Source organism: Pseudophryne corroboree, chromosome 6 (assembly GCF_028390025.1).
Source record: "Pseudophryne corroboree isolate aPseCor3 chromosome 6, aPseCor3.hap2, whole genome shotgun sequence".
NCBI classification, from domain to species: domain Eukaryota; kingdom Metazoa; phylum Chordata; class Amphibia; order Anura; family Myobatrachidae; genus Pseudophryne; species Pseudophryne corroboree.
The window spans coordinates 114,405,874-114,423,042 of NC_086449.1; the positions used below are offsets into that span (position 1 = coordinate 114,405,874).

Genomic DNA, 17,169 nt, shown 5'->3' on the forward strand with positions numbered 1-17,169 from the left:
TTTTGAAAAAGGAGGTGTACAGGGGCACGGAGATGCGATCGTGTCATCGCGGCCCTGCCTTCGCTAAGCAATGCCCACATTACCGCCATTGCAATGTGGGGGGCAGGACTATGATGACACGATTTAGCGTGAATCCTGTCATCACACCGCCCACTTTTCTTCCCTTAGCATGTGACTTGGCTGCAGGGGTAAGCGTATGAGATTATACGAAAATGTATTAAATCAATAGATGATATTTGCTAAACTTTAAATATAGTTTTAAGTATATTTATACATTTTAGTTATTGAAAGGGTTAAAAACCTTGTGGTCAGGTAAGACGAGCTTTACTAATAGATCAGAACACCTGTGTAAGATCCAATTAACTGCATTCATAAGGAACTCCCATACAAACCACCTTTATATTCCTGATGAAGGTACCTAAATGCACTGAGCTATTTCTTTTAAACTTACTGAACCATGCTGTGCGACTCAACAACATGTAGGGAAAAGCAGCATGCAGCCACCATCCAATACAGCAGATTAAATCAGTGCAGTGTCCACATTGGAAAGCTAGCACTGCATTGAGCGGTTCCCACTCCAACCACCCTCATGCTGAGCATACACCAGCGATAGCGGCAAAGAGGGGGTACTGGCACATCGGGAAAGGTGCCAGTACCTTCGGCTGGGCTGGCCTGGCTTACAGTGACACTGCCCGTCAGCCTGGACCGACACTGCCAGCAGCCGCGCTTGTGGGACTTGCTGTACCACTCAGCCTTTACTGCAGCAAGTGATGGTGCACCCACCATTGCTGCTGGTTTATGTAATGGGAACCGCCAGTGAATGCTGATTCTGCATGCTGCAGATTGCTGAATCATAGCGTAACTGGAGCCCTGCCAATGCGCACCCCTCCCCCCCCTAACCCCCCACCCCCACCTCACACACACACACACACACACACACACACACACACCATATTTGTTTTTATCTGGAGGGCACCAAACTTCAACTTGACTCCAAGGGGGCTGGGGTGAACTTACAACCCTGGGTTTCAAGCGATAGTATGGTAAGCCTATTTGTCTAGTACTTTTCATAAAATAATAGTTAGAAACTGATTGTCATCATGTTGGTGATTTTTTTTTTAATGCTGTATGTCATCATGTTTTTTATTTGATGTTGTGATTGAATTGCCATAATTTGCAGATCATGAACCTTAATCACCTCAATATCATGTGGTGCCATGATTACAGCAAAGCTTGACAAATGGCTGCAGGAACAGGTGGTGGAGTCATTATTATCGGATGTAGTGACGCATCCTCTGTCTGACCAACCATGATCTTTAGGGTCCCAGAACACACAGATGGACTTATGAAAGGGTTTGAGGATCTGATAAATGGAATAATAATATTTTAGACACTTTAATAACAAGGGCATTCTTCATTATACTGTATTCACCCCGTGCATACTGGGATACAGCCTTTTTGTGTAACAAAGCTAATTTTATGAGAATATCATCTATGTATTTACTAAAACCTGGTAACATCAATGAAACATGAGGGACCTTGTGCTTCATACCTCATAGATATTACTGGTTCTGACAAAAAAAAAATATTCAGCTCACAAACTCTCTGTCCCCATTGTATGTAAATGATAAGTATACATTAATAATTGTTTACAAAGGTTTCCATCTTCTTCATATAAACTGTATAAAAGCTTATAAATCTTTTCATATATTAAAATCCCTATTGCCAGATAAATCGACCCATCAATCTTCAATATACTAACCTCTAGATGAGAAAGCCTGAAGGTTACCGGCGGATGTAAGTTTTCCCTAATGGGTTTTGTGATGGCTCCAGTTACCACTCTTGAGTTGACCACAGATGTGCTATTATTTCCAGGGTTTTGTGTAACTAATATATTCCCATTTAAAACCTTTGATTCGAGACCATTGTAGGTGATAAAAATAGCACCATCTTGTGGGAGAGAAAAAAAAACAAATGTATAAGCAATATAAAAAGAAATGAGAGGTCATTACTGGAATGTTGGTAAAGGTGGCCACAAATGTCATGGTGGTTGGATCACTTCTGGAATTACTGGAGATTGTTCAAGTAGACAACTGCACACATTGTTGCAAAGTGATGATAGGGATCAAGAAGGTTGTTGAATTGGGTATGGTCAGAGGGCCCAATTCAGAGCCTATCACTGCACCAACAGCGATTGCACTCTGAAGCCCTAAACGTTGTGCGCACACGCAGTAGCGCGTGTGCACCCAGTGAGAAAAGGAGGCGTTAAAATACCGTTTGGGTCCGGACAACGCAGGAGTGTCCCGACTGTTGCTAGGGCGGTCCGCTGCGACACAGAAAGTGGCGGGTAGCTGCCTGCCAGTGCAGCTAGGCTGCACAGGCAGAGAGCTACTTGGGGGGTGTGAAAGCATCGCCGCCATGCAATGCTTTCGCACCTTTGCGGGAGGGGGGGTGGGGCCTGACATGCGGGGCGGACCCTGTGCTGGGTGTCCCCCCATGTGTCAGAGAAACTGATCTTAGATGTGCTAAATTTAACACATATTTACGTTCAGGTCTGAATCACCCCCAGAGAGTAGCAATAAGGAGTTGGCAGAGCAGAGGGTGACAGTATTTGTGTGATGTCAACAAAAGAAAATCAAGTTGTAAAAGAGAGTCTGAAGTTTTTTCTTATGAATGGAAATAATTCATACATGTAATGCTTTTAAAACATAACTCTCAATGACTTCAATCTAGCTATACAAACATGACCTCACTTCAAAAGAAAGTCATGAAAAGCTTGCACTAAATATATCCATCACTATTAAGTCCGTAGACAATCTGTAAACATAAATATGTATGTAATTATTATTATTATTATTATTTTTCTCTCTCTTGTTTGTTCTGTCTGGGGGGGTTACATACATCTGTATGGTAAAGTATGTAAATGAAATGTATGGCACAAAATATTTTATCGGAATTATATTTTGTAAGTGTTTAAATATGGAAAATTTAATAAAGAATAATTCAATAAAAATAAAAAAGTCTGTAGACAAAGGGGGAAAATTAGCTGTTCAATATACCGTAGACAATCAGAAAGAAGCAATTAGAAAACATCTTACCAACACCAATCCTATTATTCAATTCCACGTAAAATTCAAAAAGATGTATGACAGCGCACTTGATCAGGGGGTGATATCCAGGGAAGAGTGGAGGTTTTTGTATATTACTGTCCCTGTCACCCCCATTAACTATCATCTTCCAAAGATTCACAAAACACTTGATACACCTCCTGGTTGCCCCATTATTTTAAGTATTGATTCCCTTACTTCAAATGCATCTTTTTATATTGTCTTTTTTTTCTCCAACCTTGGGTCCTCAATCCAATAAACTGGTGGCCATATGCAGAATCATAGATCTGATGATTCTTTGACAGAGATATACTTTTTTTCTTGATTCTATCCAGTTTATTTATATTTAAACACTATTATTTTGCTTTCTATCGCACTTATTATCTACAGGTGATTGGTAAGGTCATGGGCACCAGGTTAGCCTAGAGTTATGCTAACCTATAACTGGTCAATTTTGAGTCACACCATGTGTTGGAAGGCCCATATTGCTCTATGGCCATTATACAGAGGATCTGTTTATTATTTTGAATGGGGACTCTTACACTTATACATTAACATTCATTCACCATATTAGCTCTACCCCCACCAGTTTTCTGGATGTAACCCTCAAAATCATGGCTAGAAATATAATTTCTTCCAGTTATAAGAAATCCGTTGACATTGGCATTTATCTACATTATGGGAGTGCACATTATAGCCATGGAAAGAAAGTTTACCAAAAGGACAATATTTAGGATATAGACAAAATTGTACATTAGATAATGCCACCTATCATCAAGTGTCAATAATAAAAAAATATTTTTTTATACAGAGGTTATAAAAAAAACTGATAAAGCCTTTAAAAAATGTGGAGATGTAGAGAGCCACACTTATTAATGTAGATGGCACAAATGAAATAACAGATAAGAGTCCTCTTATGTAACTAAACACTGGAAAACAGACAAAAATGGTCAATCAGACAAATTGGTTAAATCCATTTGTCTGAACGACCGTTTTTGTCAGTTTTACGGCATTTAGGAGCCAATGGTCAATTGCCATTTGCTCCCATACATTACCAGATTTTCATTCCAACCAGCCAGATCTCACAATAAATCTTTAGGTGTATGGCCATCTTAAAACAGATTTGGCAATTATTTCTAGATATAAGCTCTCTGTTTCAATTTAGAAATATCACTGTAACAACTAGTCTCTTCGGGGTGCAGTTAATTTACCAGCTGTTGGGATCCCGCTGGTCAGGAGATTGACACCGGAATCCTGAGAGCTGGCGAAATGCCGCCAGTCGGAATCCTGACCAGATCCCCGAATTCCCACTCAGATGGTGGACCACGCCTCCACTCGAGAGGGGAATATAATAATGCGCAACTGGGCCCAAAGTGTGGCGAGCGGACATGCTGCACTGCACTCGCCACTGGGTTTCTGACAGGAGTCATCTCCTGACCGCCAGGATCCCGACCACCGGTATTACATACCAGACCCGTCTGTTCCCAGGAAGATGACATGCTGCTTATCACCACGATACCTGGATAAGTACTCCGTTTATGTCATACATGCTGTTAAATATGCTGTCAAGCCTTCTTATGTTACTTTATTGATTGACTATGCACTTTGTGTGTTGTTGCAACGGGATGTAGTTATGTGACCAGCTGAATACCTCCCCCCACATCCCGAAGCCTCACAAACCCGACAGTCGGCATGCTGACTAAAAGGGACTATTTCCACTCACGGGTGTCCACGACACCCATAGAATGGGAATAGAACCTGTGGCGAGCATAGCTCATCACCGAGCCCACAGCATGGCAAGCACAGCTAGCCCGCAAGGGGTTTCGTTAAGCTCGCCCCCTACACACTACCCAGCCAGCATTCTGCGACCGGGACACCGGCATTGGGATGCTGACCACCGGGATCCCATCTGCCGGTAAAACATACCCAAACCATTGCAACACTATAGGGGGAATTCAAATGTTGGAAAGTCGGTTGGGTGTGTGTTTTTTCCTGTCTATTAGAAAACTGTTATTAAAACAGACTCACAGCTGACTGTCGGTATTTTGACCTATCGGCATTTTACATGTCGGTATTTTGACCTTGTCGGTATTTTAAATGTCGGTATTTTGTCCATGTCGGGATTTTGACCTTGTCGGGATTTTGACCATCGGTCAATTGGTGTCGGGATTTTGAACGTCGGGATTTTGATTGGAGGTAAACTGACTGCATCCCACTGGATGTACTGGTAACAACTGTTCATTAGTTTCATCTATCTATCTATCTATCTATCTATCTATCTATCTATCTATCTATCTATCATGTACATTTTTTTAAAGATATTCAGATTGTATATTACCTCTGTCTCCAGGCACCAAATGGCATGGAACCTCCATAATGTTGTCACTAAGTTTTAGGATTATGGACTTGGCACCAGTACTGCAGTGGTCACGGGATTCCTTCATGGAGACATCTAGTAAAAACAAAGTTAATAAATGAGGGAGATATAGGCTGATTGTTCCTTACGTTAATGTTATGTATTCAATCAGACTACATTTCCTCTGTGCATGCAATTTACTTTAAAAAAAAAATGTCACCCTGGACCATTCATCTAGCTCTCAGCTAATAAAACATTTTTTTTTTGCAGTTCAATCATTGTATCCCCTTAGTCCTCTTTGAATTGTCAGTGAGTTGAGATGTCCTGGTCAATGAAGGTCTTGTACTATTATGGGGGAAATGTATCAAACTTTTTAAGAATATGAGAAGTGGAAAAGTTGCCCATATTATCCAATAAGCTTCTAGTTATCATTTATGTTGTACATTCTATAAAACCATAGGTAGAATCTGATTGGTTGCTCTGGGCAAATTTCACCACTTGTCCTGTTTAGAAGGTTGAGATTTCTCCTTAATCACTAAGATCTCCTCATGCTGGTATACTAGCTGCAAAAACTCCAATACAGTACTTTATCTATCATTGGCCTCAAAGTATCATGCCCTCAAACATGTTATATTTTTAGTCAGGGCTGAGTAAAGGATGTGCCACAGCTCTTCCTAGGATCATATAGATACTGACCATACAGATGTGGCCTCATGCATTTTTGCTCATAGTGTAGCACTCAGATGTCCCATTCGCAGCATATAAATTTCCAAAATAACATGGCATCCCAATTACAGCATGTGATGGTGTACTGAACGCTGAGAGAATCCACACCATGCAATATACAGTTTAACCGCTGGGTGGTGAGTACTGAATACAATACTGTAGCAGTGAATGGATAGGTCGGCCAATCACGCTCAGGCAGTGTAAACAGTCACTACCGGCAGGGTTTTTACAGTATTTTGTGTGTTCACACAACCAATCTTTGTAATAATTTTTGACAAGTGGTTCTCCCATCTGCTACAGTACGTGTATACAGAGAGATGGCTTTGCAGCTACAGTAATCGCTACAGACATTGCTTGCTCACCATGACGCTAACACTGTATGCAAAAAAGATGCCCTTTTTAACTTTCAATAAAAAGCGATGCTGGCACTTGTAGTCAGTACTGTATTCAGTATCCCTGGCTCAACATGACTCTCATCCATACACATAGACAACAGGCGTGACTGCTCCTATGACACAGCTTGCTCATTACTGTGGTGGCGTAAAGACGCACTCACAGCTTTCAATAAAATTAGATGAATTCATGTTCACCATTGTTAGGAAACTGTGCTGATTTCACTGCGCGGCTCTACACTTCCAGCCACCCTTTATTTCCATGCTATGTCACCTGAGATGGCTTGAATGCGGAGTCACTATAAACAGTACATTGTCAATAGTAGCTTGACGCAAAGTGGTACACATAACTGTGGTGGTGTAAAGACACAATCACAGCTTTCAATAAAACTAGATGTTAGGGTACTGTGCTTAACTCACTGCATGGCTCAGCACCTCCCCATTATAGCTGGCTAGCAGGTTGCTCACCACAGTGCTCATCAGCAGGTGTGCCTCATCTTATGGTTGTCCTGTGTGGGCTAGTGGTTAAGGTGAATGCTTCATATAGCCATCACCTGGGGTTCAAATCTCATTAATGAGCAATGTAATTTTGTTATTAATATTGTTCTATCTTCAATACAGTACTGTACATATTTTTGAAAGTGTACTTTGCATTGATCTGCACGTGTATTATTTGACAATCAAGATAATATTTTTGTATTGTACACTACTGTATATTAGAGATGTGCACTGACCCATATTTGCTGGTTATGGTTTTTGGTTCTAATTCATCGCCAGGTTTTGGTTTTGGATTCGGTTTTGTCAAAACCGCCTCTCCTGTTTTAGTTTAATTTAGGCCTGATTTTATTCCTACAGTATTATAAGTCTCAATATCACTCATTTCCAATAATTTCCAGTCAAATTTGGCCAACTCACAACTCACAATGTTGTTTTCAATAAACAAAGCGACAAAGCAGTGGAACAGACACATGTTGTTTAAAAGAATATAGCACATCTACACTAGTGCCCATTATTCACAAAACACAGCACATTAGTGCCCATTATTCACATTACATCACACAGTAGTGTCCATTATTCACATTACACTGCACAGTAGCGTCCATTACTCACATTACGCTGCACAGTAGTGTCCATTATTCACATTACACTGCACAGTAGTGTCCATTATTCACATTACGCTGCACAGTAGTGTCCATTATTCACATTACACTGCACAGTAGTACCGCTCATCAGCGCAGTTTAAATTTCAATTAGGGGACCACACCAACTGCCATCCACTGTCATCCCAAACTGACTCACTGGCAGTTGGTGCGGTTCCCCTATTTGAACATTGTACTGTGCTGCTGCCCCACTTCTGAAGCCACCACAGCCCCTATTACGCAAAATAATAGTGCCCGTATACACATCATGCCACACACTAGTGTCTGTTATTTACAATACACCACACAGTAGTACCCGTTATACACATTACCCCACAGTAGAGCCCCTTAGACACATTATGCCAGAGAACAGAGCCCCTTTCACAGCCGGCACACCTGAACAGAGGACACAGCCGGCACCCCCACATAATGGACACCGCTGTGCATCCCTGCACTGCCGTCACCGCCTGCACATCCGCATAGAGGACACCACTGGCACTCCCACACTGCCGACAAGATTTGAAGACTGTGTGGAAGAATGGGCAAAAATCACATCTGAGCAATGCAATCGACTAAGGCTTTTGTACGAATAAATTTCAGTAACCGTGTTCAATACTTTTTCCCTGTGTCATTTCACATTATTACACATAACTTAATTTATGGACATCTATGGTTTTATTTCTTTGCATGTGTGGATTGCATAGGTTATTGCTGACGTTTGGTGAAAATTTCATTACAATAGCCCCATTACAAATATATTTACTGCCAAAAATGTTGATGTGTTCAATACTTCGATTACCCACTGTATCTACCAGTGTAGAACAATTTGTCATCATGGGCTATACACATTCTCACCTATCTCAGAGGTGCTGACATTCTGATTCCTTGGAAAATCAGCAAAAGATAACAGAACAATTGTCTCCACATTGCTCAGTAATGTTGTAACAAATATGCCCCTCTGATCTCTTGTAAGGGCTGAGAGGACAGGAGACTTGACAATGATCTGAGTGAGATTATCTACTACTTTGGTAAATTCTTCTATTGCTTCCTGTGGAGAGAGAGAGATTGGGAAAACAATGAAGGCTGGATGTATAATGGCCCTCATTCCGAGTTGTTCGCTCGGTATTTTTCATCGCATCGCAGTGAAAATCCGCTTTGTACGCATGCGCAATGTTCGCACTGCGACTGCGCCAAGTAACTTTACTATGAAGAAAGTAATTTTACTCACGGCTTTTTCTTCGCTCCGGCGATCGTAATGTGATTGACAGGAAATGGGTGTTACTGGGCGGAAACACGGCGTTTCAGGGGCGTGTGGCTGAAAACGCTACCGTTTCCGGAAAAAACGCAGGAGTGGCCGGGGAAACGGTGGGAGTGCCTGGGCGAACGCTGGGTGTGTTTGTGACGTCAACCAGGAACGACAAGCACTGAACTGATCGCACAGGCAGAGTAAGTCTGGAGCTACTCTGAAACTGCTAAGTAGTTAGTAATCGCAATATTGCGAATACATCGGTCGCAATTTTAAGAAGCTAAGATTCACTCCCAGTAGGCGGCGGCTTAGCGTGTGTAACTCTGCTAAATTCGCCTTGCGACCGATCAACTCGGAATGAGGGCCAATATGCAATAGTGTGGGAGGGATAGGGACATGGTGGAGAGAATAAAGTGAGATGGATCACAGCGGAGCCGTCACAATGCCGGGACACCTACCAATAGCATACCTCCCTACTCTAATAGTAAGAAAGCGGGACTCCGGCATGGCGTAGCAGCACCCATCCGGAGAAAGGGGGTATGGTCTCAGTAAAGGGGACGTTGGTTCATGTTAATGCTGCAATCGCAAGCCATGCTCCCATTTTACGATACTGTGGGGACATGGCCAGCTCTCTGTTAGCTGCTGGCCATGCCCCCAGTCCCTTTTGTCTCCATGAATAGACACTGTGCGCATGAGCACAGAATTTATTCACCGCTGCTCTGCTAAGCAGAGCAGCGAGTGACAGAGCCTCCCAACAGCCCCCCGCGGGACTCTCTGGTCCATGGGTGGGACAGTGGGACAGTCCCCCCAAAAATTGGACTGTCCCGCAAAAATCATGACAGTTGGGAGGTAAGCAAAAGAGAGTATACCTGGGGTTAACCCACACCAAGACATTGCTTTTCTGGGCTACCTTCCGGGTTACCACCTGAACCAATACTGTCTAACTATTTTCCCATTCAGGGAAATATCCAAATAGAGAATGCTTAGCATTTATATTGTTGGTATATGGAGTGTGCTACTGTGCTATCTCCATGGTGCTTCTATACTGAAGCCTATGGGGTAAATGTAATCGGGTGCGATAAGCCGAAGGTGCGGGACTTTGTGAGAGAATGCCCGTATTTTTAAAATGCCAATCATTTACAAGTCAAAACTATTCTGGTTTTGCCTTGTAAATGATTGCCGGTTTAAAAATCTGTCCCACACCTCCGGCTTTTCGTACCCTATTACATTTACCTCTATGTCCTTTACCAAGATGGCCGCTGTTAGGTCTTCTACTCATGCGCAGAATCATTTTGCCATTCTGTGTTTGAATGCCACAGTACTACACCAACATGTAGCACATAGCTCCAAGATGACCATAGAATATCCAGTATATTACCATTACAATACATGACTGGCTGGTCTGCTGTATGCTCTGCTCCATCTCCACTAACTCGCTCGCCACAGGTTCTATTCTCCCTCTATGGGTGTCGTGGATACCCATAGAAGGGGAATCACCTACCTCGCCGGTATACCGGCGGCGGTATTGTGCCCCTGTCGGGATTACGGCATTTGTATTGTGACCGCCGGAATCCTGACTGTCGGTATGCTAACTGCATACCAGTGTTTTTAGTCGGTTTGCTTCAGGGTTTTATAGGAAGTGTATTTTGGGTTAGTTCTGTTTATTGTCATTCTTTCGTTGCTCATACTTTAAAGTTTAATTATCTAATATGGTCATTAAACTTCATAGTTCATTTAAGTAAATAATTGACAATTTTTCTTACAAATCCATGTCTCCATTTTAATTAAGTGTTATTGTTTTGACTATTTTTGCTGACACACAGGGCAATCCTCAGCCGCGAGGAGGTTTAACTATAATTAAATATAAGGTCTCCTGAATGTCTCACCTCTTCAGTACTGAAGTTCTTAGATTCTTGGCAGGATACTTTCAGAAGATTGAATGTGTTCTGGAGAACCGAACAGACTGCACCCTGAAGTGTAGAGAAAGTGGTGATTTTTATTTATATTTTGTTAACAGATGCATCATTGTTAATCAGGGATTAAAGATAGATTGAAAGCGTAGTGATAATTGAAGACAAAAACTCTTTAGAAAAAAAATGTAAAGTTTGATATAGTTTGAAAAATAAAGGTCCACAAATTTCTTCCTGAACATGAAAGATGTCTCAAATACCTCCTCCAGTAAGTGAACTTAATAATTCTACACTCAAAAACAATAATACAAATATTATAGGGGAATTCAATTGCCGGCGTAAAATAAAAAAAAAAAAACTGCAGCATGGGGTTTTTCCACGCTGCTGCAGGGCTTACCTATTCAATTAAAAGAGAGAAAATGGAAAATGAGATGCTGTAATTTCTACAGAAATCACAGCATCTGTTTTCTCGCACCTTCAGAGCAGAGCAGGTTTGATTTTTACTAAAATCTGTAATTTTAGGAAAAATCATTTGGACTTGCTCTCGCATCGTTGCAGCATCCTCCTGAGGACTACATAAGCAACTGGAAGTTTCTAACTAGCTTAATTAGTCTATACTTACTCTCCTTCCAGCATCGAGAGCGGGTATTCTGCAGCAGTGGTTAGTATGTAGTGTGTGTCAGTGTTTGTAAGCGTGTATGAGTGCCTGTGAGTGTGTATGTATGAGTGTGTGTGTGTGCGCTCCCCAAACCCCCCCCACTTCCCCTCTCCAGTGTTCTCTCCCGGAGCCAGCTGCTGGTAGAACTACAGTACATCTCCCACCAGCCCCGATGCCTGATAGTAGCCCCTGGGACTCCCAGTGTAAAGATGGAGGAGAAACCACCAGGAGCAGCGAAAATCACCGTAAAGCACTGGGAAGGTGAGTTTGATTTTTTTCAATTTTTTTTTTTTTTATACCCTAGCTGCACACATTAGAGTCCCAACAGTGTGGAGTGCAAGGTACATAAATTTATCAAAATTGAAAAACTGGAACCAGCACATCCAGATTCTTCAATGCAGAATTTTTTTTTTATATGATGCACTCAACAGCAAATAGACATAAAGTGCAAGTGCAATGACCAGCCAAGGATGAAAGAATACTACAGATACTCATCATAGCTTCATTGGCAGAGTGTAGTCACATTCTAAGCAAATGTCAGCCCTGGTCGACAGCTGTTTCGGTGCATACAGTGCACCTTCCTCATGGACCAATATATACAGTATTAGTCATGTACAGCACTAGCCTTGTCCTTGGCTAGTTACTGTGTTTGAGCAGTGCAGTGCATTTGATCTCATTACTTCATGCTGCAGCTCTGTGGTGAACTTGCTGAGAGACTTCCCCTGCTGACTGTCACAACCTTAGCCACTCCGCTGATCCACCCCACTGGGCTCCACATTGGTGGCCAGTGGATGCCTGACTGGGTTACTAGGTGGAGCTACTGCACGTCTGGCTATCCCAGCTCAGCTGTTGCGGTCCCCTACTAGACAATCACCTGGAGCCACTCTCAGCTATCATGGCCAACCCTGGAAGGTATGACCCAGACTCCTTTCCCTGCCTCACACACTCTCCTGTGACCGGCGGCCGCTTCTTTGCGGCACCAGCACAGGGAGAGATGTGGGCACCTTAAAGAAGCAAACATAAGTCCGTCTGTCAGCTACACTGACAGCTCTTATCAACCCCTCTCTGGTTGTCACATGACCCACTCTGAGGTGATGCCCCGACCACTGGCAATCACCCCACTGGGTGATTGACAGAAGTACGAGGACATTAGCCCTGTAGATGCACTGTGAACACTTAAAATCAGCATTAATTGTATTTACCACTACATTTACATCAATGTACATACAATTACACAATTACATGTGATAGAGGAGGAGGACTGGGGGTTACGTGGTACATAAGATCCTGGCACCCCAAATTAGTGCTACACTGCACCAGCTGGGTTCACAGAAATTGAAGATAAAAAAAAAGAAAAGTGCTATTTGTGTATTAGAGAGTTGTATATGTGAATTATTATGTATCTTGACACTTGCTTATTATAAAACCAGCATTTGCACAAGGCTTCTCTCACGTGTATTTCTGTTACTGTTCAGCGGAACAGCTTTTACAAAGACAGTACCTCTAATATTGTGATGTATATTTTATATTGCAAACATTAATCACATAATTCCTTTGTAAACAATATATAGACACAGTAGTGGATATCCGAATCATGCAGGAGGCGTTAATTTACAGATGCCTACTGCAGCATTAGCATATTATATTACACAGCAGATTAATCTAGCTGCGTCCAGCTGCTGAGTCATCTGCATCCATTTCTTAATCAGGCCCCATGTCAGTGATCACTAAACTGCCTTTAAACTGCTATGGATGTGGGAAGCATGTAATCCCTTTGTCACAAATTGGCACCAGAGACCCTAGTTTTATACAAAACGCTGTTTCTTACTAGCAGTTCATCACTCACCTGTTCCCGCAGAACAGGTTTTTCAGAAATACCCTGCTTTGGTGATGGCGCTGTTGGGACATGGGCACCACCATCTTGTGTCAGGTCAGGTGACTGCAAGCCAGCCAGTCCGGAACCAGTCTGACTGCACATGAGAGCTACAGCCAATCTAGATCCAGGGTGCCCTATATAAATCCCTTCAGGAGCTTCCTCCAGTGCCAGTGCAACTTCTGTGTTTCCTGCATGTATACCTATACAAGCATTACTCAGGATATTGGCTCCACAGTATCCTGTATGTTACTATGCAACTCATTTCAACAAGTTTTGCTGCTGGTTCCTGCTAAGCCTGTGTGTTACCAATCAGCCTCAGCTATCAGCTGTTCCAAGTCTGCTGCTAAGTAACTTCAAATGCAGCAAGTCCAAGCTGCTTCTGTGTTTCCAGAGTTCAAGCTCTTATTCAGCATAAAGCACATCTACTGTACCTGCTTCTGCTCTCCATGGGGAGATGGACCAAGCCTTGGAGTGTGATAAAGTGGAGACAGATAATGTACCAGACAATCAACTCCTAAATGCCATTACAGGCTGTGTTTGAAAAATAATAGGATCTGATTGGTTGGTACATTATCTCTCCAAGGCTTAGTACAACTGCCCTTAAATCTACATCCAGGCTAAAAAAAAAAAAGGTTTCCCAAGCTGCTGTACTAACGGAGGTAGTCAGTCTCCGTGCTAAGAAATGCAGCTGTAATTTTCCGTTTTACAGATGGCCAGCCTCTGGACCAGGGACACTGCCAGCCAGCCATTCTGAGAGATGATCTGAACATCTAAAGCCATTAAAAAGGAAAATTACAGCTGCATCCGTGGATAAAGAGTGATACCCACTACTGTTTGCGTCAGGACCTCAGTGCTGCACTTCAGATCTCCGCTAAGTGGATTTCCCAGCCACTGATATAATTGAACTGGTAATTTTTTTTCCAAAGACTGGATTGCCTTCTTCATCCAGCCTCAGCTCTCTGCTGGAATTAACCATTCATTTGCAGCAAGTCCAGATGCTGCTTTATTTGTGCTCAAGCACTTCTACAGTGATAGGCACATCATCTACCTACTAAAGTTGTGCATTAACACTCAACTGTCATTCCTGTTGGCAGCTACAGAGACTCAGCATTACAAGTTGTCAATGTGCAGTTTCCACATCTTTCACACACACCAGCTACAGTACTTCTGTGTGTAGTGACTAATTATCCTGCACCTTCAACCTCCTGATATATCTGTGTGCAGCAACAACAAACATCTTGCTCCCATATCCGCACACCTCACAACTTTGAACACGCCCGAAGAGGGACATATGCACTGAAATCAGGGGGTGTGGCCTCTCATCTGGGAGGCATGGCCTAGCATGAAGTGCCATCATCATGAGCCCCACCCCTGTTTTCATCACTAAGAGGGCATGCCCAGCGCGCTGTAAACTATTGGCCATGCCCCTTGTCCATCTTTCCTGCGGTATAGATGCTGCGCACAGCGGCTATTCACTACTGCACTGGCAAGTGAGAGGGGGTTTCCCAACTGCCCCCCTACCCCCACTGCGGGACACTGCGACCCGTGGTTGGGACAACCCCTGAAAAACGGGACTGTCATGCCAAAATCAGGACAGTTGGGAGCTATGCATCCGTCTCTTAATCATGTGTACTGTGTGGCTATCATCATCCCTCCTGTGGTCTCAGCCAGCCTCCAATTGTGGCCCAGTCAGTATTATCATCTGTCTGCTATACGGCATCCAGGCTCACTGATACTTTACTGACAGCTGCCTTGTCCTATGAGTTCCACTACTGTGCAAAAACTATTAAACTTTCACCAACGGTTATATACGCCAGCTTGCTGGTAATGTGTGGCTGTTGCTCTGTTCTGTTGCTTCTACAGTAATCAATAAAACTTTCATGGCTTAGACCTCCAGGTTCTCTACAAAAACCATCCAGCTGTATTAACACCTCAGGTACTGACAGGAATTCAGGGGAAAAAGAAACAAATCTTGACACCCATGTTGTGCCACAGAGAGTATTTCTTTAGTTCAACTTCAAGGTGAGTGTATTTCTCAGGTCTCAAACATTAACTATATTTTGACAAAGAGCACCTTTTATTTATGTATAATCACTTCCACAATCCCTGCAATTTGTCACAGGGGCAGTTATTGCATATCCTCCAACTGTACCTTTTTGGCCGGTACAGTACCATTTTTTTATGGTCTGTACCAGCCAAAAGGGGCATCTCCTTTGTCCTATAGATTCCTATGGAAGCGGCGTATGACCATGCCCCCTTTTCCTGAGGTCACGCCCCTTTCCCCAAATTTGTACCGATTTTTTGTTTTAGGATGTTGGAGGGTGTGTTATTGGTATATGCTATATAAAAGGTGAATAAAAGAGAGAATAGGGAGCCACATACTGTATACCTCTCTGAAAAACACAGACAGCTCTGTTGTCTTCTTTTTTTCACCATTTTATCGGCCCAAATTGAATTTCCAACCTCTAAGAATAAAGCTACAGTACCTAGAAACAATTAGGACTTAATATATGTAATATATGATCTGATGTAGACACCTCTTAAGTGGTCCCACACATTACTCACCGACGTATTCAGCATCGCACACATCTCCAGTTCCTCAGGATTTGTAAAATTGGATTTACATTTCGGCATTACTGTAGACAGATAAAAAAGAGGCTGTGACATGTGTCTACTCACAATGGCTGTCACGCTACATGTTACATGCACACAGTCCCTCTCAATTGGGGTTTGGTATATTTTGTCAACATTTACCATGCTGACGTACCATAATGACATGTTCATTATGTCGACAATCAGCATGTCAACACTGATGAATTGTCCACACAGTGGAAGCTGCTCAATCAGTTTGGTAGCACTAATCAGGTGCATGAAAGGGAGGGGTCAAAACTAACACAAAAAAGAAAGGGGGGTGCTTTTTCCCCCCTGGTATCCCCTGCACAGTAAATAGTACTTGCAACAATACATGAAAACTATATGGTAATAGAAATTCAGAGCTATTTGTTGCATATATTTGCAAATACATGGTAAGCTGCCGAGCCCCTTCACGGCTTCTCTGATTATTGGCAGTCCCTATACTGCATGATAACAATGCCCACTTAGGGCCATGTTTTTGTCTATTGTTAGGCCTCATGATAAAGGCCCATACAGAAATACACCCAAATTGAGGTAAGCTTATCTAGGAGCCACCCACGGGATCTCCAATTAGCACTACAGGTACCATCATGACTTGCAAATGCAGATCCTATACAATCCTCTCACAAATGCACACAGTGGATGCCGCTCAATCAGTTTGTCAGCACTAATCAGGTGCATGAAAGGGAGGGGTCACAACAAATAGAAAACAGAAAGGGAGGCACTTTTTTCCCTCTGGTATTCCCTGCACAGTAAATAGTACTTGCAACAATACATGAAAACTATATAGTAATAGAAATTCAGAGATATTTCTTGCATATATTGGCAAATACATGGTAAGCTGCCGAGCCCATTCATGGCTTATCTGATTATTGGCAGTCCCTAGGCTGCATGATAACAATGACCACTTAGGGCATCTCCCTCTCTGTTTTCTGTTTGTTGTGACCTCTATGAAATTGCCTTTTTGTCATTCCAGTAATCAAAGGGACTATAGGACATGCCTGTTTGTACACTGTCATTTGTTATAAATGCGTATGTCACTGCATTTAGCCGGACGCCGGCATTGCAGTGACATATATGCATACCCTGTTCCAAGTGCCGCTCTTTCAAACTATTAATTGGCTA

At 42.6% G+C, this 17,169-nt stretch overlaps 1 protein-coding gene across 5 annotated transcripts in view; it reads right to left on the reverse strand.

Moving 5' to 3' along the window:
• Window positions 1-17,169, reverse strand: part of LOC134936598 (putative adhesion G protein-coupled receptor E4P) — a 317,217-nt gene that overhangs the window by 31,514 nt on the left and 268,534 nt on the right. For all 5 annotated transcript variants that reach the window (XM_063931708.1, XM_063931710.1, XM_063931706.1 and 2 more), the window contains 6 exons: window positions 15,976-16,046; window positions 10,853-10,936; window positions 8,576-8,768; window positions 5,446-5,559; window positions 1,763-1,950; window positions 1,199-1,363 (listed from right to left, as the gene is read on the reverse strand). In XM_063931708.1, the coding sequence (XP_063787778.1) occupies window positions 1,199-1,363; window positions 1,763-1,950; window positions 5,446-5,559; window positions 8,576-8,768; window positions 10,853-10,936; window positions 15,976-16,046 (815 nt within the window). The remainder of the gene's footprint in view (window positions 1-1,198; window positions 1,364-1,762; window positions 1,951-5,445; window positions 5,560-8,575; window positions 8,769-10,852; window positions 10,937-15,975; window positions 16,047-17,169) is intronic.